Below are 24017 nucleotides of genomic sequence, written 5' to 3'. Positions count from 1 at the left end.
AACTGTCACTTCGTTAACACTTAAGATGGAGGCAATACTTTCCGACAGCTTAAACACCATATGTTACTTTGAGCTTTTTTATGCAAGCAAAGAGACAATGTAGCGGGAAAGAGATTCAAGGTTTCAGAAATTGAAAGGGTGAATGAGCATGAGCATCCAAAACTTTAATGTTTTTTTTATTATTATTAATTCAACTATTTAATTATTATTTGATTCCTTCTAAAGTTAAGTTTCTCAGGTTCCCTCCAATGATATTATTTATTGGTAATTCGGTGTCGTCGATTACATCTCATGAAATGATCGATGCTGTTATTCTATTCCTATACTTGGCGTGTTTGGAGAGAACTGCCAATGGAATCTGGTTGCGGATAGCGTTAGTTGCAGTGAAAATATTTCGACGTTTATTTCCATTTGAATGTGAAGTTATCACTTTCAATCGGATTTTATCTAATTATTAGTTTTGATCCAAAAGTTATTAGACACAAGTATGTTTACGAAAATATTCACATTTTGTTTGGTTTGAAAAAATTAAAAAGAGAAAATAAAAAAAGGAATTACATAGAAAGAAAATTATGAGAAATTTAGTAAATTTCAAATTATTTGGTGTGAAATATTGGACCAGTTTTTTTAATTTTATTTTTTAGAAAAAATATTTTTCTTAAATAAAACAAGTAATTTTATAATTTCTTAAGTGTTTATCTAAATTTTTTATTTAAAATAATCAATTTTCTGTTTTTTTTAAAAAAAAATATTATTTTTTTCTTAAGAAAACACTTTATAAAAAATATTTATTTTAAAATTATTTTTTTAGTTTAAACAAGTTCGTCTTTTAACAATTAGTCTTATGAAAATAAAGACTTTATTGGAAAAAAAAATTAATGATCTTTATATTTTGACTATTAGTCTTATGATTTGTCGGTTGTAGAAATCTCTTACTCCAAATAGGAAAAAAAAAAGAAGGAAAAGATAATTTTTTAAATCAAATATGTTTTTTTCCTTATTTTTTAAAAATAAATTTAGTTCTAAAAATATGTTAATTGGTTATAGATCTTAAAAAATCTGTCAACGCTTTTAGTTCCTTTGTGAAGTGAATTGTACGTGTTTTAGCATATGAACTATTAATCTAATATAGCATCAAATGTGACAAGGTGTGCTTTCAATGTTTGAAATATTCTCAACTTTCAATTTTAGTCCTCATAAAATTTACACTTTAATTTAACCTTAATTATTTTAATCTAGCTTTAGATTCTTTAAATTAAATCTCTAGTTACTTCTTTTGTCCAATTTCACTTTCATCTTACTGACAGAATCACATAATATCGCTAAAACTACTAATGACTTGAATCATATGTGCACTGGTTTGACAATAAACAAATGACTTGAATCTTCTTCGCGTTTAATTATTTTGTTCATAATTACAGATTCGTGACCCACAGACGACACAGCCATATATATATAAAAACGTTAAACGTGCCAAAGAAGTTGGCGCCAACTGGAAGAAACGTGAAGTCGGCATATACGATCGCGCTATATCATGCCTTCCCCAGACCATCAAAACATGCCTAAGCGTGTCTTATTCAGCATTCATTATTTTACTTTTATGGTTTGTTTGATAGAAAGGAGAAAAATAATATTAAAAAAAATTATATTTTTTTGGAATTCATATTTTTCATTCTTTATTTTAATTTTAAATTTTATTTTTTATTCTTATCTTCTAAATCGAACATATCCTTAATTTCTTGAGAGTTTATCTGTGCCCCTTAGCGTGTGCGTGTCATGTAGAGATTGAGTATTATAGTACATATTTTCACAGTAGTATTATATATATATATATATATATATATTGGGCCTGTAATTATGTGATTTCATGTGTTTGTTTTTAGATGTGATTAACATAGACAACACTCGTGCAATGCTTTCATTCATGGAATACTTTATTGTTTTTTCTTGTTTAGTTTAATGACATCTTTTTATTTTTTTTATAATACTAATTTTGAAGTGAAAAGATTTGAACCGTTGAATATAATGAAAGGTTTTGATGGGTGCACTTTTACCCTCTAAGTCCAATCCAATAATTAATATTAATACCATGTTCTTCCTTTTAGCTACCTAAATATCAATGCTCATTACTCACTTTAATTAATAAGAAAATTTGATAAATAAATAATATTATTGATTAAAAATATAATAATAATTAAATTAAAATTTTATTTAAAAATATCTGACAAAACATATCTTATAGCAAATAAGAATCATGATATATTTTTTGGTTAAATCAAAGAACGTGATCTATTGTCATTTCTAGTCTCAGGTAGATAAGTTAGGATAACAATATTTTAAAGAATAAGTTTTAAAATAATTTGTTTAAAATATTAGCTCATCACTGTATTTCTCATTCAGCCTCTAAATTAATTAATTTAAAAAAAAACTAATTTAATACTTATTTTTTTATAATTAAAGGAATGCTAGCCAGACAGGAGTAGGCAATCCCCATTATAAGGTCAAAATGGGATCCCATTAACGTACCATCTATCAACATAATCTAATTCAGCGGAAAGAAGCCGTCATTTTTCATTTTTTACAGTGGCAGTGCCAATAATAATAATAATGCAAGAAGAAACAGAAGCTGCACAATTAGCTAAATCTAGTGGTTGCCGTGTAGAGAAGCTCATAAGTATACACAAAAGTAAGGAACTAGGTAGCTAGGGAGAAGATTAGTGCTATAGAAGACTATTACTTCTGTCCCATTTCCATGGCTTCCAAGGTTGGGCTACGGTAAGAGTAAGGGGTAAAGGTGGTATCACCATTTCTCCTTGGTTCTTGATTCGTTACCCGATCCTCCATGGCCTGCCCAACTGGTAATTCCCGATTAATATTTGCATTCGCTCGTGATTCCTCCATTGCCCGGAAATATGCATATGGACCCCATCCTGAAAAAGGAATTAATTAATTAAAAAGTGCAGCTCTAAACTCATTGCATCAGAGCATAATTCTACTCACTGTAGGTGAATGCCATTAATCCAAAAAAAAATTACATACAGTAAAACCTTATGCCACTTCCAAGGGTGAGACTCAAAGAAATATACTTCATATAGAAAAATATATATGATGCAATGTACTATATGAATTATTTTTGGACGACATAAATTCATAAATAAATATGAAAGAATTTCTGGTGGCCCACCTATCATTACCAACCAAATCCACCTTAAATATTTTCTGAGTGTCATACATAGGAAAAGGAGTTATATGCCAAAATTAATTAAACTGCTCCAATACAACCAATTTAATTAAACTGTTCCAATACAACCAATTTCCACCTGACCTGGCTTTTTGTCCAGTAAAATCTGCTCTTGTTCTCAAATGAAATAATAATTTGGTGGTAAAAAGAGAATTAGTAACATATTTTTCAATATATTCTTTTTATTAGATTTTTAATTATTAAATGAAATTTATATTAGAATATATAAAATTATGGGTGATACTAACTACATTAAGAATAAAATTTACATTATTTCATAATTTAATAAAATTCAACTAACAATAAAGAATATACATATAACTAATACTTCTCTTAGACACAATGGTACATAATTACAGAATTTGAGTTTATGAGAAACTAGATATTGATATCATAGTCAAATACCCTTTACCATAAACATGTGACATGTATTATTTTCCTATAATATTTTAAAATTATATAACTATTAAGTTAATTAAAGGCTAAATTTTACCCAACTGGTATATATACATAACATGATGCAGATGTAACCCAACTTAATCTAAGGATGCTTAAACTGGTTTATTACATCTCTATCATAATATTAAGTCCATTAGACTATTTAAAGATGTGTTTTGGATTTATTAATATAAAACTGAATTTTAAGTAAGTAAAAAAAAAAAAAAACAAATCAGGCCATAAAGGAATCAATATGAACAATGAAGTACACATATGAGGGCACATTTAAATTTATTATGTAAATAGTCATATATGTTATATATAGGTAGAGCCTCGGAAGAAATCAAAACATTAATATTCCATTCCATCAATGATTGTTTTGCAAAATCAAAACCTTGGATAAATCAAGATATAAACATTTCGCATGCTGCTGGTGATAGTAATAAAAGAGACAAGGGTGTTACCTTCATCATTATAGGGCGCAGGGAAGAACTGCATATAACAAAAGGTTGCCACAACAAGCCCTGGAAGAAACATACAGTATAAGATGAGTTTAACTTTTATTTATTTTTTGCAAAATTAGTTTTGATAGTGCTCGGCTGTGGGCCGGATCCTTTTACTACATTTTGAAGTAAATAAAAACAAACCTAGAATGCCTCCGGCAAACACATCTTGCCAATGGTGCCAATAGTCATCCACTCGAGAGATTGCAACTAGGCAAGCAACAAGTAGAGGAAGAAACACAATGCATAATTTTGCCACGTGCCCTTTGCGATCAAAAGCTTTAATCTTCCCCGATAGGTACAGAGACAGAAAACCTAGACCTGCAAAGGACCCTACAGAACAAAATTTATCAGACAAAGGTCTATCCATAAACAATTTTCTGTACAAATGAGCTAGTATAAGGATGAATAAATTAATATATATAGCGTTACATATATCAAATCCGCATTAGATTTTCACATTTCACCGCAATAAAATTTAGCATTAAACTTGGAAACAATTCATTTCAGTATCTGATAAAGGCTCCCACTAAAGCAAACATGAAAAGAAGGGAACCACAGCAACAGAAATAGATAGAGAAAACTTGGGTACACTCAGGTAGATGCTTGATGTTATTCTGTAATCAAAATTAGTAGATTTTTATCTCGAAAACCGGCATTGTCTTTCAATATTGGCTTTTAGTATGTGAATTGTCAAAGTAAAGTTTTAACTTTTAACTAAAATAAATCAAGCTATTGAATTTTTAAGTTCTGTATATACTATAATTGTTGCTCACATGATGTATGGCCGCTTGGGAAACTCTTGTGTCCTTCTTTTATATCGCTAGCATTGCCATGACATACCACACCTCCCCAACTATCATAATTCTGTAAGGTTAATCAAAGAGAAAACGATTAATAATGAGCATTTATCCATCTGTATAAAATGACAGGTATACTTTTCTAGAAACATCTGACAACTCTTATCCACATCGCAGACAAAACCATCGTGTTATGACAATAAGAAAAAGAAAAATCAAGAATAATTGAAGAAACACAAAAGTGGATCTAGAATATTTTAATCCAAGGGTCTTATTATAGCTCTTGTGGAACCCGTATACATAACTTAGCAGTATAGCACAAGCAGCTGAAGGAACAAAAACCGAATCCCCTGCTATTGGTTTTTGAGTTGTGCAGTTATAAATCCAAGGGTCCAAAATTGTTAAAACATTTTTTCATTTTAAAATAAAGTTGATTTTCAATGTTTATCATCGGTGCATTTTTTTTTATAACTGCAAATTCCTTATTCAGTTCCAAGAGTAAAAACAAAAACATTTTGGATAGTACTATTTCACACGTGTCTAAAAGTACTACTGAAGTGAAGTAGTTTTGTACTGGATTTAATTTTTAAAAAAATAGATAGAAAATTAACCATGAGATTGAATATTCTTTTCTCGGAAGTAGGTATTTGTAATACTTTTCTCTTAAAAAGGAAAAGATAATCTATTTTCCCAAAACTAATATCAAATGCTTTGACGAATGTATAAAGAACGAAGGATAAAGTTGGGAAAAAAAAGCTACCAATATTTCTGAGTATTAAACATGTCCCAACAAAGGATAAGATAAGATGGAGCGAGGAGAAATTAAGACCATTATAGAGTACATACTCCAAGTCCAGGTCACAGTATGTGCTGTTTTGGACAGGGAAGTATAAGGAGTTTTATTGATACTCATTAATCTTTCTCTTACTAGATCGGTCCATTTGGTGATACAATAGTATGTTTAATCACAATTTCATTCTAGCCGAGAATAAAGTCTCAATCACTCATTAAAAATTAGTACTAAACCACTTATGCCACTAATTTTTTATATTTTTATTATGATTTTTAGCGCATCATTATTGTAACTTATAATATAAAAAAATACTTATTACTTCATTCCTAAGTCAAAAATCAATTCTCAAGCATTCATTAAACAAATTACTAAACCATTTACGCCACTAATTTTTGGTTTTTTATCATGACTTTTAGCGCATCATTATTGTAAATTTTAATATAAAAAAATACTTATTAGTTCTTTAATCAATATTTATTAAAACCTCAGTCATTTATCGAAAGTTATAAAATACATAATAAAAAAAGTTATAAAATACGCGTTTGTTCATCTATCTATACAAATTTCAAAGCTACATTAACGGAGAAATAACAAAGTCCTTATCTAACATTAAAACAAACACACTTTTGCCTTTTTAACAAACTCTGTTTCAAGAGACATACAAACAGACACTGAGGAGAGTCATAAAAACAGCAATGAATACTTGATTGTTGTGTGAAATGTTAACAGAATATTTTTTCTTGATTAAACAATTTAAAATATTTTAATAAAGAAATAAAATATTTAATGTTATTAATATATTTTTATCGTAATTTTCAATAAAAACTTTGTTTTTACCAAAACAACACATAACAAGAACCTGTAGTGTAGTGTATATTGACATAAACTATACAGTGGCACTTAATTTTCCTACCTCTACCCCATCGGGGAAGCAACGCCAATAGAAGTCTGGGCGAGGCCGGCCAACTGCATTTTTTATTGCATCGGTGAAGACCCCAGTTATCAGAACAGCAAATAACAAACCTGCTAGCAATGAAGCACATTAACACCAATTCACCAATTTCTCAACTAAATATTCATGCACATGCGTTTATTAACCTTCAGAATTTCACGTTTTAGCAAGTTATATGTTTTTATTTTCAACAAAACTACCAAAATCTATCTTAATGAAATAGCTTTACTCCAATAATATGAACTCTAATAGTTTTCTTTAATAATTTAAGATTATCAAATTCAAAATATGAACTCTGTTTGTTTCCTTCATTAACGCAAATTCAAATATTCATTTTCTTCCTTAAAATCAACTTTTTACACTATTCATTTTCTCTATTGAATAAGTTTATTTAAAAAATTAGATAAAAAAAATTAACAATCAAATGTTGGCCTAATATTTAAATGACTAAAATACTCTTCACATATACAAAGATGATACATGTGCCAAAGGCAAAATGTTACCTAGAACACTGTGGTGCAAATCATAAACATCTCTCCTGCGCATATAGAAGAGAAGGAAAACGGCCATTGGCAACAGAACCGCATATAACTGATCATTAGAACAAAAAGAAGAAAAAAATAATTACAATTACTAGCATCAAATAAAAAACAAGCCGTTGGCTCATAAAGAAGACGTGCGAGAAGCAAACAAAGTAAGCCCCTCTCAATATTTTCTATCATATATTTGAACAAATTTCCCAAGAACATGACAAATTTATAATCATACAATTAAATAATTGAATGTTGAGCAGGTATAAAAAATGATACCAGAAGCAAACAAAAAGACCCCTAAGACTAGGAAGCAACCTAGAGAACTTTAAATTAGAGTTATGCAGTAAAAAAAAGAATAACAACACTTACAGGAACAGCCCATACAGGCACCGTGTTTTCTTTCATAGGATATCTAAGGTCCTCCATCATGTCCCTTCCCACAAAGCGTTTAAATGGATGAATGACAAAAAGGACAATCTCTATCACTATGAGAAGCAGCAATATAAGCCAATCACGAGCGTGTTTTCTTGCAAGTGATGCTCCATGGGACTTGATTGTGTGAGCCGAGGGATCAACTTGCTGCCTCATCCCTCCCTGTCCCTGCCGTAATAAACAATCAAGAAAACGTCTAACTAAATGTCTAAATTCAGAGGGTAAAATTCAGAACGAAATTGGCACGATATATCTATAATATATAATATTTATCTCATTTTGTATCATTTTTCTTCTGCTTAGTTTTACTTTCAATTATTATAAACTACTACAAGAGTAGTTACAGCTTTAAAAAAACAAGAACAATCTTATTTAGTGTCATTTTTCTTCAGGTCATTTTTACCTTCAACTATTGTAAATTACTATATAATTTATTCTAACTTTCAAGAGCATTTACATCTTTAAAAACAAGTTACACCAAATTATATATATAACTAACTTCCAAGTTAGACAAAGAATACCTTTTTTGCACTCGTATATAATAATAATAATAATAATTGTTAAAAATATTAGCTTTGATAACAAAAGAATTTAAATTGTGACTTTTTCCCATTTTCTCATTCTTTAATCATTCAACTCACCTTATAACTCTGTACATATACTCTAATTGACAAGGCAAGAGTAAATAATTACCACTTGGAATTGAAACATTTCCAGCCACACCACATGTTTGGTTTTTTCAAACTTATCATATGGGGACCCCAACAGGGAGAGTACAAATCTGGCTGGCAAAAATCATGGTTTTAAATTATGACCACTACAACGATAAGGTTTTTTGAAATTGCAATTCATTTGTCTATAATTTGTCTATCAAGGTTTTTGAAGTCAACATAGACCTTGCAAAAAAACAAATTTTCAAATGGCTTTGCGAAACAAAAAATCTGGTAAATGTATTAATAGATTGAAAATGAGTAATGCAACACAAAATTTACCAGAATTTTTATTAAAAAAAATGAAATGCTACCGTGTGAGATGAAGAATTTATAAAATTGACAAAAAGAATGATGAAATTCTGAATTTTATTCTTCTGTGGACCATTTTATTTGATTTTGAGAGTATGCTCTGCCGAACTCATCTCATTCGATTTTACTAATAGACTAATATCTTTTTTGTTATCAGAAATTTGTGGATGAAAAATAAACAGAGTGCTACTACTACCACTGCATAGGAGAAAAGGAAACGATAGAAAGCGGAATCGGAGAGAAGTTAAATTAAGAAGTACCTGAAACGGTAGCCAAAATCTTTGGAATGAAAAGAAATTAGCACGCGACACCGGCTCCATGTGTAGAGAAGCAGAGAATTTGCAGTCCCTAAACTGTGATCATGAAAGAAAGTATGAAATTGAGGCAATAATGGTGAGAGGATGGATATAGAGAAAATGAGAAGTCTTATCCCAAACAGAAACGGGGAAAATAAAATATAAATGGGAGTGTGCAAGTGGAGAAATATCAACTTCCTCTGTCTGTTGTGCTGTTACCTTTTGAAAAGTCTCCAATTCTTAGAATGAGAGAAAAAGATGTTCAAGATTTTATCAGAAATAATTATACGATAATAAAACTGTTGTGATTGTGGAGAAGAAAACAGAATCAACTCAACTCTCCGCTTTGAAATCAAATGGTTTGGCGCGGGGCGAGATGGAGCGGTTCCTGCTTCAACAAATTCTAGATCCGTTAACCAACTCCTATTCCTTTTCTCTAAAAAATATATATATATGAACATTTTAATAAATTTAATTAAAAATACTGACTATAATATTTTTTACACTTCAATATATATAAAAAAAATACACTTTTATTCTACTTTTTGTCTTGTGTGTACACAGTAAGGAGGGTTTGTCAGGGAGAGTTTTTTTTTTAAGCTGGAATCATAAATTTTGGAAATTAATATAATACGTTGAGTTGATTAGTCGGAATATTTAGATAAGTTTTTTAAATCAAATGATTACGTCATATTTTTATTAGTTATCTTGATTTAATAATAGTAATATGATATTTTTTTATTATACTAAAAGAAAAATTATCTCGAGAAAATAAGATTTTCATTTCTAGAAAATTTTTGTAAAAAATATTACTGAAAAATATGTTTTCATACAATAATGTTATTTTTTAAAAATAGATAAAAATATAAGAAGAAACTAAGATTCCTAACCTAAGATTCTCACGGAAAAGTTACATCGAATATATGGTAACAGTTAATACTATTGACTTATTTGTTTTTTTATCAACAATTGTAATTTATTAGAATAGTAGTTTTATTAGTAGAGAAGATAAACAAATATTTCTTTTTCTTTTTTTTCTTGCTTGACCATCCAATTCATGTTATATTTGTATTATTGACTTATTTGTATTATCAATTTATTCCAAATTATATTAAATGTATTTTTAAAACTACTATTATAAAGCCAATATTTATTTTTTTAGAATAATTACTTTAAAAGTTAATATCTAATATAATGATAAAATATTTTTAGCATTGTAAAATCTGAAATTATATTCATGTGTAAAAAAATTGTTTTATGTGTGAAAAAATGTCTTTTTTCCCCATACACCGGAGAAACTTAAAGAGAAGTGTCAAAATAACACTATTAAAACAATGTTTTAAACACAATTAAAAATAATTATTTAAATATCAAATAGTAACTATTTAATGTTAAAATAATGAATAACATCACTGTTATACTTACACTACTACATGTTGCAAGTTTTTTTTATAGTTAAACTCAATCTAACTCATAACCATTCTTTTATTTTAATTATCCGATTTATCAGGAAAAATAGACACACAAACCTTTTAAAAATAGACTATTGGTAATCATTCCACTTGAACAGAATAATAGCTTCTTCTTCTTCTTCTTTTTAAACAAATTCAACGAATTAAATAATGGAACATGGTGCAATTTTAGTTATGATAAATTGCAATAGAAAGGCGTTATCTAAAATTTCAAAAAAGAAACAATTAAATTAATTTATTCAGTGTATTCTTATGGAACAGTCAGAATGATGTGGTGATGCCGATTATTTGGTTATCTGTTCAAGTGCAATACATTATAGTTGGAAAAATTAAAGTAACTTTAATTTCTACTCCTGATCAAGAGATTTTGATTTAATTTATTCATCAAATGATTCGAATTCTAGATTATATATGGTAGATAAGACGTCCACATCACCCATTTGCAAGACGGGGTCAGTCCAAGTTAATCTGGCTATTAAATTTAAAGGTCGCACAACCTTTCCATATGGGACCAAGTGTTGCATATGCATTAATTTTAACTTTAAGAGTACATGACAAAATCAAAATAATATCAGTCATAAGGATTTATGCATACACAATTTCTTTTTATGCAGCTATGTCCCCCTCTTTGAATAAAATTTAAATATGAACAAGAATAGTTTGATTTCGAGATCATGATTGTGTAAAAAAAAAACTTACACTTAGAATTATTTGATTATATACTTGTAATAATGTTTAGTTAGTTTTTTTAAAATTTACTTCATCTTATAATCGAGACGGAAATAGTATATGTTAAATTATGTATGCTGACCTATTATTTTTGCGTATTTCACATGCAAGTTAGGTTGATTCGTCCTTTTTTTTTTTCTTTTTTTTTATATTCCCTAATCTCAAACTTAATCCAATTCCAAATTTTATTATTCACATATCCTTTTTCCTATTCATACATTTACATCTGGTCTCATTTACCTTTTTAAATCAATATACTAGTATATACGTACATATATTACCCCACTTATTTTTCAGTATATTTGTATTTTTATTATTTAGATGAGTTGCCTTACCCACTTATTTTTCAAAGTAAAAAATGTTTGGTGGCGATTGTTATAGTATCTTTTAATTTTAAAGGGTTTCGGTGTGTGTGTGTTTTTTTTAATTAGTCAATGAAATATAACTTACGTGTCTCTCCATTATTCAAATATGATACTAATACAATATTAACATTTCAAATACTTACACTTGAATGTAATGCTGTATATATAATATTTCTAAGAATAACGCGTCACAAATTATACCGTCAGTCGAACCCAGAAATATATATCAATACTATACTATTTATATATAAAAAAAAAAAACTATGCAAATAAGATATTTTTTTCTTTTGGTAAAAATGCTAATAAGACTTTGTGACTGAAGTACAACGTTTTTTTAAAGAATCCACGTAAAGAGAGAAAGAGCAGCAATCGAAAGAATCCAAAGAATAGGCAATAGCAGCGGGTCAAATAATCTAGTCATGTAATTATAGCAGAGGGTGGAGCTTTGAAATGGCTTACACGCTTCTGAAACGCCCTCAGAAGAAAAATGTTACACACACTCACACATTATTCCATGCCTACTAATATGAATGGTTTCACCTAATACCAAAATCAGCAGCAATTGGGCCAATTCAATGGAGACTAAAATGTGCAGGAAACGGTCAACAAGTTTGAAATGACAGCTTCCTCGTCACAAAATGGAAGCTTAGTGGTGACCCTTCTTCTCTGCCGTCCACTTGTTCTAGATTAGCCTCGCCCTAAGATTTTTTTGGCTTTAAGATTGTATTTGATTTAGAAGATGAAAATTAAAAATATATTTTTAAATTAAAATAAAGTATAAAAAGTATGAGATTCACATCAGACTTCGCATTATTTATTCTCTATTTTTTTCTTTCTCAGTTCCCCCACTATCAAACACACTTTAAGGCAAGTTTATTATGAGAGCTGTCTATATCTTGTGGCATTTTTCTCTATAACCGATCATGGTTTAGTGGTTTACCGTATATCCATTTAGTTCTAGTTGCCAATAATTGCTCACAGTAATTGGTTTTCATTACATCATTCAATTATCAACTTGTAAGTCATTAATAATGTAATTAAAAAATAATTAACTAGCTAGTGTTTACTTCTGATGTGAGTGTTCAAACTCACTAGTGGCGTGTTTAAAAATGCGATTGAACCGTAAGAAAGCTGTGATGTCAAAGGTATAATGAATCCTTTCAATTTGGATTTTGAAATCATGTTAAATGTAACTGTTAACGCGTGTTCAAACACGCTATAAATCTTTTGAAGAATTTTGTAGTGAAAATAAAATTAAGGACGAAATGAGAATTAGTCCTGTAATCTGCTACCGAAGGTCTTAACCCAAAGTAAAATCCTCCCTTAAATGTATTTTTACAACTAGGGAAAAAAAAGGTTTGAAAAACTGATTTTACTTATATTCTCAAAAAATTAAATTGGTACGAATCAAAATTAACTGATTAAGTTTTTAACGAAATTGAAAATGTAAGATTTTATTGATGTGGCCTAACAAATTATTAACAGTTTTTTCTATGGCAAAGATTAAACGGATAATATTTTTTTTTTTTTATCTGGCGACATTTGGGCTTCCATTTCTTTCTTTACGTCGATAGCTACGTTCACTGCTAAATTCTGCAATTGGGCTTTACTAAATATACTTATGAGCTACAACCCCAAATAAGTTATGGAATATGGATTAAAATTTAGCAACTTCAGTGGATTGGGTAAGTATCATTTTTTTTCTTCTTTTAATTGTAAGTTATTTCCACTTGTTGATATGAGTTCTCAAAATCAGATTCTACCAACAACATAGGTAATATATGAGTTCAATTGCATATATTTGTTTGGAAATAATAGTTTCATCCCTTTTTACTAAACAAAAACAAGATTTTGTTGTATAAATGAATAACAAAATTATATTTTCGTGGGAAAGATATTTTTGAAAATTAGTAAAAACTACCCACGTGGATAGTGAAAAAAATTGATAGCGTAAATAGTAGCTCCCTATAGATTATGAGCTACAAGCCCAAAAAAGTTATGGATTAAAATTTAGCAACTTCAGTGGATTGGGTGAGTAGCATTTTTTTTTTTTTTTGTGGACTTGGACACCATTGCGATATGATTCTTTTCTTTTTCTGTTAACGTAGAAATAAAAATAAAAAAAAAATAGAAACGACATTTGCTGAATTACAATTGGCAAGACTGAAAACCGAAGAGACAAGCAAGACGAAAACAAAACAGGGGACAAGAACCAACTGCTATTTGAATTCAGTTTTTTCCTTTTCTTTTTACTCTTTTTAAATAATAAATATGAATGATGGGTTGTGAACAGATCCGACCTGGATTTCTGTTTGATAGTTTTTTCTTTATTATTTAGATTTACTTTGGTCTAGTTTTTATGGGTTTTTCTTTTCAAAAGTAGAAGTCTTTCTAATTAGTTTTTAACTTTTTATAGAAAATTTATGTTTTGGACCTTCACCTAGGTTTATTAAAAAGAATACCTTTATTTTTAAGAGTTGTTTCCAAAATTGTGGTCCTATTTTTCAAACTGCTTGAAGCAGACAAAGACCTTGTAATTCGTAGAATTGGTTGAACTAGAAAATCCAAATCATAGTGTAAAAAGGTTTGATAGGCCAGCTTGAAAAATTGAAGGCCATTCCATTGTACACTGGTCATGATCTTGCAGATGATGTAGCATCTATTGACTAAATACATATCAATATACTAAACAATGCGTTAAAATAAAAAATAAAAAGAATATTTATCTTATCGTTGTTGGCTGATGCTCTTGGCAGTTGGCATAGTTGTGTTTTAATTTTCTGAATGATGAAAAAATAATCATCTTATATTATTTTGTCTTAACTATTGTATTTTATCTTATCTTATTTATTTTAAGAATTTAAGATTTATTGGAGCATCTGTAATGTAACGGTTGATGATTAGTTGGCGACAACCTGGGGCTCTTAAAAAGGTAAAAACGAAAGCGGGGGCTCCCTAAGGTTGGATTGTGTGCTTAGTAAAGTGAGCCCAATCCATCCTAAAACTTGATGGCTGTTCCTTAAAGAGCACACACTCTGTCTTCTAATGCTTTGGGCACATTGCACTCTTACCTTAATGTTCTCAGTACCCTTCTTGAAACACCAACATTGAAGGCTCAATTGGGTACAGGACCTTTTTGTTATTAGATTATTTTTATAAACATTTGTAAATTTCAATAAATCATCAGTTTTAGCTTTAAATAAACTAATTATAGTATGTTGTGAATTGATTGTAAGAGTCATACTACACTCAATTCCTATATTATAAATTCAAGATTAAATTGCTCCCATTTTAAAAAAAAAGTTTAAATTGATCTCTTTTAATATTTAAAAATATAGTTTCCTTCTATATATATAAAAAAATACGAGTTATAATTTAGGAGGCTTTTGTTTAAAAGAATATATTATAAATTCAAGATTAAATTGCTCCCATTTTCAGGAATGTATATATGGAAATGTAATATTCCTATGTTTGTTAGTGTTTTTTAAAAATATCTATGGATATTATTGATTCCTATAAATGTTATAATTTTTTTATCATATTTTCCTACATTTCTATTCTCATGAGGAGGGGATGAAGAAGTGATATTCTCAGCAGAATGTGAGAATTCATTGTCTAATAACATAAATGTAAGTTTTTATTTTAAAGTTATAAAATTAGTTTGATGGTAAAAGAAGAAGGAAAGGAGAAAAAGGTGGTTAACTTAATTTTTCCTGCAAACAAAATACTAATAATTAACCACTAATATTTGTCAATAAAAAATTATAAATTCTTCTTTCATTTATTTTTTTATTTAAATTATTTTAAATTTTAAAAAACTATTTCAGTGAATATTAAAATATAATCAAACATGTTTTTTTTTAAAAAAAATCTAGAAATAATATTCTCATATTATATTATTAGAAATATAAAAAGATTCTATAAAATTAACATCTCTTTAACTTTTCATTATAAGTTAATTTATAATTATAAATGATTATGAATGTGTTTCTCAAGTAATGTTTTGTCTGTTTTAAATATTGTTAATTAAACTTTTTTACAAAGCGATAAAATTAATAAATATTTTATACTATATAATATTAAAAAAGTTTAAAATTTATACAGTCGTAATAAAATAAGAACCCCAAACATTATATTACGGTGTGCTAATTCGCCCATAAATTAGCAGTTATTCATTTTCTGTCCTAATCATCCCTTCAAGTTATTGAAGTGCTTCTTATAAAATTTTACACAGAAGCAAGAAGAATATAGTAGTGGTGTCATCATTGACCACCTACACATACACCATATAGTAGATTAGGCACTATATTAAGCCTTAAAAAAAATAGTAGATTAGTCATAATGGACCCAGAGAAATATTTCAGACCCACCTCATTTTTCATGCTAGTTGAACAGAAATTCCATACCAAGTTGGGATAGTGGGGCTATTTCATCCTCCTTTTATGAAAAGACTAGTGTTTGTTTTAGAGCGGCATTAATAGGGCGAATATTCAATTTTAGTAGGCTTTAGTAGCCTCATCACACATCACACTACAGATTCAATCCATATCTTTCTCTATTTTGGCTATAATATAAGATCATTACCATGATTTAAATCTTGACTACAACCCTTCAATGATGGTAAACCATACTTTCTTCTTTTACATTTTGTCGCTAATATTATATTATATTGTTCAAGATTGATCGTATCCCCAAGTAAAGACATAGTTTCCAATTAGTTTGTCTTTAAGCCAGACTAGGCTTTTACCCTCCTCAAGATGCTGTTTTGTTTTGAGTAAAATATTAACTTGAACTTAAAATTATTACCATTAATTAATTTGTTTAGTTTCTAATATTATAAAAATAATAATTTTTAACTACAACATTCAATTATTAATTTTATCCATGAAACGATACTAGTAGATAATTTAATCCTTAAAATTAGGAATAAAACAAACTCTATTCGTAAGTTTGAATAATTTATGAATCAATTTGGCCTTTCATTCACATGTTAGAGATTAAATTGACAAATGCACACCACTATGAAGTTGACTTTTACTCAATTCATGAATCAAGTTTATTTGTTTATTTATGTAATAATAACTATGAAACATTAAATTAACTAAAAGTGCTGGCTAATTTCAAGACCTAGTTATTGTATTTCTGTAATGTCAGTAATTACATTGATTAGTTGTATAAATTTTGAGTACCAAATTAATGTTTTACTTGTTTGTTTTTCTTGTATTATTTTCTGGTATCTTTATATGCCAAACCAAATATATATATATATATATGATTTTTCCAAGTAAAAGTATTACTTTTTGAGAGTTGGACAATGTGAGCAGTAACCGTACTTGTCCAAAACCAAAAACAAAAAATTAGCCCTACTTTGTTGAATCTTATATTGTTTTGTTGTGAGTGAAATTTCTTTTGAGAATTGATGTGTTCATTTAATTTTTGTAATTTTACTTGAATTCTTAATATAGGGTTTTTAATTCGACTAAAAAATAAACGGGAATAAGCAATATTAATTTTGTCGTAAAAAATCGAATGTAATATTTAAGTGGTTTATTATTTCGATTAAGGGCTTGGATTAAAAAAAAAAAAAGAAACACTATTATTTGAATTTACATTGATATATCCTTTTTAAATTTTGGTTCTAATTCTAATTCATTTTCTAGACATAGATTAAAATTAAAATGAAATTGCGTTTGCCGGGAGTCGAACCCGGGTCTATTGCTTGGAAGGCAATTATCCTAACCGTTGGACTACAAACGCTGTTGTTATGCAGTCTTTACACGTTTAATTATAAAAATTATTTTTCTTTACAAACTCGATTATACTTATTTCTTTAAATGCGGCTGGCAACAATATACCATTGAAATCACTTGAAAAAGGGGATATTGTAACTTGTAATAATGGAGGCTAAAACTAATTTAGAAAAAGGCAGAACAACAAGAGAACAAGAGGGTGGAGAGGAGAGGGAGAGAGAAGAAAAACAATTTTCTTCTAAAAAGTACTTTTACTTGATTCTTTTTAAAAAATTACGTATTTTTCTTTTTCCTTATGAAAATTAAGTTATTTTTTAAGAACTTTTAAAAAATGTATTTCACTTAATTTTTTATTTTGAAAACAAATCCAATATTACCTTATCGATCACGAGCTTATATGTTTGACATCTATATCCATTGAAATGCAACTGAAAAACGTGTGCTCTGTTTTAGAATAATGCTCAATGCGTATTCTTCATTTTATACTACCCTTTTTTTATTAATCAAATACCCACCATATTAACTAATATTTTACTTGCTTTAAAACAAAACTATCAGTTTACTTATTATTATCCGTTAAACTACGTGTAATTAATCATATTTTCTATCATAGGCTATTGAATTAAATACAAAAAGTTTTTCTTTTTTTTATTGAATGGCTGTTTCATTAAAATTGAATATCTAGTTAATGAGAAGAGATATAATATAAGACTGGTGATTTCAAAACAATTAATATAGGTCTATTTTAAAGAGTTTTAATGTGACAATTCTGATATAGTTTTATTTGAAATTTGCACTAGTTACTTTCATATTAAAGAATTTAAGAAGATGTTTGGTTTGACTATTTTCTATTTTCATTTTTACTGAAAATAAAAATTGATGATAAAAATGTGTTTGGTTAGATTTTTTAAAATATTTTCAATAAAAATGAATATAATTTTAATTAAATCAAGAAGTCAATATATCATAAATTTTTAGTGTTTTTATTTCCTGAAAATAGAAAACAAGAAATTAAATAAAACATATTTTTAGAAATCTAATTTTTTAAAAATGAAAATAATTTTGAAAAAATAAAAATACATGTTTGACTGATACCTTCCATGCAAATGTTTTTATATTCAAGAATTGTTGTACTCTAACGATTGGTGTACCCACTCACGCCATTTCACGACTATATTCGGATGATAGAATTATAAGTTATAAACCACTCAAATCTAAGCCTAAGTCTTATCAACAAAAATAAAAATGCGTATCATAGACTCATACAGTACTACTAAATAGAATCTCTTTTCACGTAATATTACTCTGTTAATTCATATACTAACTAAAATGTTAGTTTGTCTTCACATGTATCACCTATGTTCTAGTATAGCTAGCATTATCACCCTCTTGAGCTTGTTGAAGTACTAAAATTAGGCTAGATCATAAGGTTACCCTCCATTTAAATAAGTACTTTTAGTTTTAGTTTCTGCATCATTTTGCGATTCCCCAATGTGCAAGGCGTTGGCAATTCTTCCTCGTTCTTCCTGTGATGCTTCAAAGTTCAAAGTGAGGTGAGCCATAGTTTGTTTTTTGGGGTCAAAGGAGGTGGGGTCATACATGAGTTGGCAACGGCATCTTAGGAAATTGGCTGGAGGTGGGTCATACACCACTGTCATCTTTCGAGAAAATAATTATTAAATAAACTCGTTTTTTTATATATAAAAAAACATTTCTATACAATAAATTAAAATAAATTTAAACTTGCTTCATTTATAAGGCAATAAATTTATTTAACAAATGTTATAAAATCATTTTATCACAGGTAATCAGATATTTAATAAAAAAAATAGTTCACATATAATCATATTTATATTCATTAAAATCTCCTTAATTTATGTGTAATAAATTTAGACATCAATAAAAATAATTTGGAGCTAGAATTATTATATTTTAAAGATAGAAAATTGAATATATTAATTAATTTTTATGTACAAATAACAATAAAAGTCAAATTCAAGACTTCGTGCATAAATACTATTCAAATCCCTTATCACTAAACTAACCCAACAACCCTATTGGTCTTAATTTACTTTATATATTAATTAGTAATGACTAATAATTCCTCAAAACATATTTGAAATATTTAATTTAGAATATGAAAAATGTTATATTCTCTCTCTTTTTTATAAATATTTCTATTTCTATATATATATAAAAAAGTAATAAGTTAAAAAAGGTAAACATATTTATTATATTAAAAAAATTAAATTTATTATAAATTTATTATATAAATAAAATAAAATAATTAGTGAAAAAAATGTTGTAAAAGAGTTTTAAATTATTGGTAGACATACTGTACATTTAAAAAGCTGTGTGAAGCAGTATTTCGACGTTAACAATGCGTAGTTATTTGAAAAGTAAAATTATTGTTATAATTTTTAAAGAGTTATATTTTCCTGTATTATTGGTGTAAAAAAATTAAATTATTAATTCATTATAAATTATTTTAACTATAAATTTCAAAATAATTATATATATATATATATATAGCAAATAATACATTTATTTAATAATTAAAAGAATAAAGAATGTTGTAAAAGAAGTTAAAAATTGAAATGTAAAATAAGAAGGTGAAGAGTAGAGACATAAAATAATGTTACATAAATTATTATGAATGGTTGTATGTATATCACATCTATTTTAATATGTTTTTTTTCTTCTAAATTTCAACTCATGTTAACAAATCCATGATATAGTAATAAACTTGTGTTAACAAATGCTTAATCCAGTTTGTCAAAACTAATATCAAATTGTAAGATAAACAAAAAGACATGTACAACAACACATAGCATGAAATTAGCGATTCTACTTCTTTAAAATGCATAACATTCATTTCATTTTTTTTCTACCAATAAAAATTAGAATAATTAGTATTTCACAAAAAATTAATAACTATGAAATTAAATTGACATCTTGAGTATTTTAGCTAATGTTGGTGTTGGTTTCGAATCAATCGAAATAGCCACTAACACTAATACATAAAAGATATTTAACATCTATGAGTTTTGATATTTTAGATTGCTTTCATGAGTAGATGTAAAACCAATATGAAAACTTTACTTTTCACAATAAATTGAGGTTACAACTTGTATATAAAAGTTCATTTTCTGCGTCAATGGACGATACAATGAATGTACTAAATGATAAATATAAAATTCCATTTTTTACATCACTTGTAGAAACAACCAATGCAGTAGTCTATTTTTTCTTCTTTTTTTTTTTTTTAAAAAAAAAGCAATGCAGCTACATTACACCTCTTTCAATATATTTCAATTCAAAAACTACAAATACAAAATTATAAATAGATATAGAACAAACATAAAACAATTTCATATCATTATTTATATATGCTACATTTCAAATGTAATAATACAAGTGCAATTTTTTTCTCCTTTCATGTGTCAAATACAATAAATTTAACTATTTTTTTTGTTTTTATTTGATAAATAAGTATCCTGATATTTTTTAATCTTCCAATTCTTCGAGAGAAATAAATCATTACTAATTTGTAGTCTAACCCTAATTATATGTGTCAAATGCAATAAATATAATTATTTTTTTTGTTTTTATTTGTACAATAAGTATTTTTTAATCCTTTAATTCACATAGGAAAATACGACTAGTATGTAGTTTGATCCTAATTACAAATGTTAAATGTGATAAATTTAAGTATTTTTTTTTATTTAATACAATAATTATCCTAATTCTTTTTGTTTTAACCATCCAGTCCCTTGGGAAAAGAGATTAATCTAAAATTAGATCAGAAGATAAATAAAATTTGATCAATAATTATTTTCATACAAATTTAAATTAATTCCTTTCTCTAAGTTAATTCAATTTTTTCAGATTTTTTGTTCCACGTTTTTGTTACTATAAACTCCTGCTTGAGAATTATTCATTCATATTAATTTAAACTTACACCCAAGATCATGTTAAGCATTGAATACAAAATCCCCTTTCAACGAAAATTTAAACTTTGGTTCCCTATATTTTTTAGGATTAGCCTCGTCCACTAAACCTTATAACTTCGTTAGTTTTAATGTATTGTTTGAATAATCTTCTCAATGTGTATTCATTAGAAAACAAAAAAAAAAGTTAAAATAATTAAACTTCTTTTTACAAGTTAATTACTTTATGCACTTTGACCTTATAAAAATCCTATTATCTAATTTCTCCAAAAATTAAGATATATAAATTGATTTTATCTTATAAATTATTTCCTTCTTTTATAAATGTTTATTAAAATCTTTTATATCTCAATGACAAAAAATGTTTATTAAAAAATTTTCATGGCTAAATAACCGGTAATTGCGTTTAGTATTTACGTTGCAGTGAAAAAAATGTTTAGTAGTTATGTTTTTAAGCTAGCAAGTGATCATTTAAGTATTTTTTTTAATAGATTATTATTTTTTTTACTGAAAATAATTATGCTCGAATGGGATAAAACCACTTAATTAGTACGAGATAACGATTTAATTTTTGTGCTGGATAAGTTAGTAAGTTTCCAAGGAATTTAATAGCATATTTATTGAATATACCTTGTTTCTAAGCAAAGTTGCTTAAATCCATCCATTATTAGGTTATAAGAGAGGGTATAAGAGTCGCATAATTGTTTTTTTAGGGAGTAAAAGAATTGTTTAAGGTATAAACGAGAAAGTCTTCAATAGACACATATCTAACACATTATATTTAGACACATTCAATCAAAAGTTTACCCATCATTGAAAATAAATAAATAAATAATTTCTCTCTCTCTCATTTATTCCTTATTTCTCGCTCTCTCACTTGCACCATCCTCTCCTTCTTCCTCCATGAACACAAAAAAGCCATAGCATCACCGCGAAACTCATCTGTGTTTTAATCAATGGAGTGTTTGCTTATTAAATAAACAATTTTTTACGATCAATAATATTTATTTATTAATAACACGAATAATAGTATAATTTATATATTAAAATATTTATTTATAATAAAATCTAGTTGCATAAAATTTTAAAAATTATAAGTCGTATTGATTAAAATATCACTGTGATTAATTTATTTACACACCTAATTATATCTATTCTTGTCTAAGGGTTGGATAATAAGTTTTTCTTGTGAGTGAATATTTGTAAAGATAATCTCATGCACAAGTTGGATATCATCTTATCTTTAATATAATAAACGAGTCGATGAGAATATATAATTAAATTCATTTCTGGAAAGTGTAACCAACCCATAAAATTTAAATTTAATTTATAAATATGGAAAAAATATAACAAATCAGATTATTAAACAATAAACAATAAATTGATCTTAAAAACATAATTTATTATTAAATTAGTGTAACAAATTTAACAATAAAGACTAATCGTGTCATCACATCATCAGAACCAATTTGACGGTTTATCTTTCATTTTGTTAAATGTTTTTCTTGTTTTATGAAAAAATAGTAAAAAGATTTTTGTGTTTTTGGCAGGGAATGCAAGCACACCCAATCCTAGTCAGGCGTCAGGTGAAAACGTTAATGTGGCAGTTGTCAGTGTCAATTTACAGCTTTGCAGCATATTGGCGCGTTTACCCCGCTTCATTCATCCCTTACCCCCACGCGCCTTCTATGCTAAGGAACAAACAGCCACGCGTTGATGCGCGTGGAAGATACTTATGGCCGTAACGCCGTAACCGCGTTACTCTCATCTCATCCTCGTATATTTGTTATCTTTCCGTTATTTCGTATCGTATCATATCATATCCGTTTTAACATAAAAACGGTGTTAGGTTGTTACGTTACGTCAGCTCGATACTTTTTGTTCTAGTTACCACCCCCACTTGCGGCTACGTACCAAATTTGTTTAATTATGGTTTAAGGTTCCAGTGCAGAAAGGTAAGGGCGTACGATAAAAACGACCCAAATATGCTAACTATTTATGTCTAATTTATGCTATTAACATTTAACCGTATTCATTCTATTTAGCCATATTTATAAAATTTGTTTTTGTATTCAGTTATAACATCTTAAACCGTTTATAACATCTTAAAAAATAAGTTATTTGGTTGAAAAAAATAAAGACAAATATTTAAATTAAGGTAATTTAATAGGTATAAGAAAAACTAGAATAAACAATCAATATTAAATAAAAATATATTTTGATCCTTTCTTAAAGCTTTCTATTCCATCATAACTCATAAGGAGTGTGAAAAGGGCATCACCGGTAAGTTTCATGAACAATCTGAATTTTTTCTCCGATTCGCTCATTGGGAGAGGATAAAAAAAAAAAAAATACGTGGATCCCACAATGTGTGAACTTCTCCTCCCTTATGTGCCTTTCTTCCCCTCCTCACATATTTGACCGCAATCAAATTGTCGTTAAATGTTAATTTTTGGGAAAAAAAATATTTCTTTTAATGATCATTTTTAAGAATAATTAATGACAAAAATTAATTAATAAAACCAATAAATGATAAAATAGTACATCTGAAAAAAGAATAAAATAGTATATTTTATTAATGTTAAAAGTAATCTAAAAAATACAAATTAAAATGAATTTAATACTATTAATTCTTATAAATTAACTAATGGAGTCTTATAAAAAATTCAAAAAATAATATTTTAAATTTTGAAATGACATAATTTTCTGTCGACAAATTTAATTATTAATTATTAAATTTT

The 24017-nt window shown here is 27.5% G+C and overlaps 1 protein-coding gene and 1 non-coding gene across 4 annotated transcripts; both read right to left on the bottom strand.

Moving 5' to 3' along the window:
- Positions 1 to 2496: 2496 nt before the first annotated feature.
- Positions 2497 to 9446, bottom strand: LOC100784929 (lipid phosphate phosphatase 1-like). 3 transcript variants are annotated; one of them, XM_041013047.1, is made up of 9 exons: positions 9349 to 9446; positions 8975 to 9067; positions 7630 to 7860; positions 7231 to 7318; positions 6689 to 6798; positions 4959 to 5049; positions 4327 to 4515; positions 4144 to 4203; positions 2497 to 2930 (listed from the first exon to the last, which is right to left on the bottom strand). In XM_041013047.1, the coding sequence occupies exons 2-9, from the start codon at positions 9032 to 9034 to the stop codon at positions 2734 to 2736; spliced, it is 1026 nt and encodes a 341-aa protein (XP_040868981.1). In that variant the 5' UTR covers positions 9035 to 9067; positions 9349 to 9446; the 3' UTR covers positions 2497 to 2733. The 3 variants fall into 3 exon arrangements, with proteins under 3 accessions (XP_040868981.1, XP_040868982.1, NP_001239809.1); XM_041013048.1 differs by having other exon boundaries at positions 9230 to 9437; NM_001252880.2 differs by lacking the exon at positions 9349 to 9446 and having other exon boundaries at positions 2500 to 2930; positions 8975 to 9147.
- A 7815-nt stretch (positions 9447 to 17261) lies between these two features.
- TRNAG-UCC (transfer RNA glycine (anticodon UCC)) lies at positions 17262 to 17333 on the bottom strand. Its single transcript has one exon. It is a non-coding gene; the product is annotated as a tRNA-Gly (tRNA).
- Between the last annotated feature and the right edge of the window lie 6684 nt (positions 17334 to 24017).

Source organism: Glycine max, chromosome 20 (assembly GCF_000004515.6).
Source record: "Glycine max cultivar Williams 82 chromosome 20, Glycine_max_v4.0, whole genome shotgun sequence".
Taxonomy (NCBI): Eukaryota; Viridiplantae; Streptophyta; class Magnoliopsida; order Fabales; family Fabaceae; genus Glycine; species Glycine max.
The sequence above is the reverse complement of the archived record's forward strand: the minus strand, read 5'-3'. Positions and strand labels throughout refer to the sequence as shown.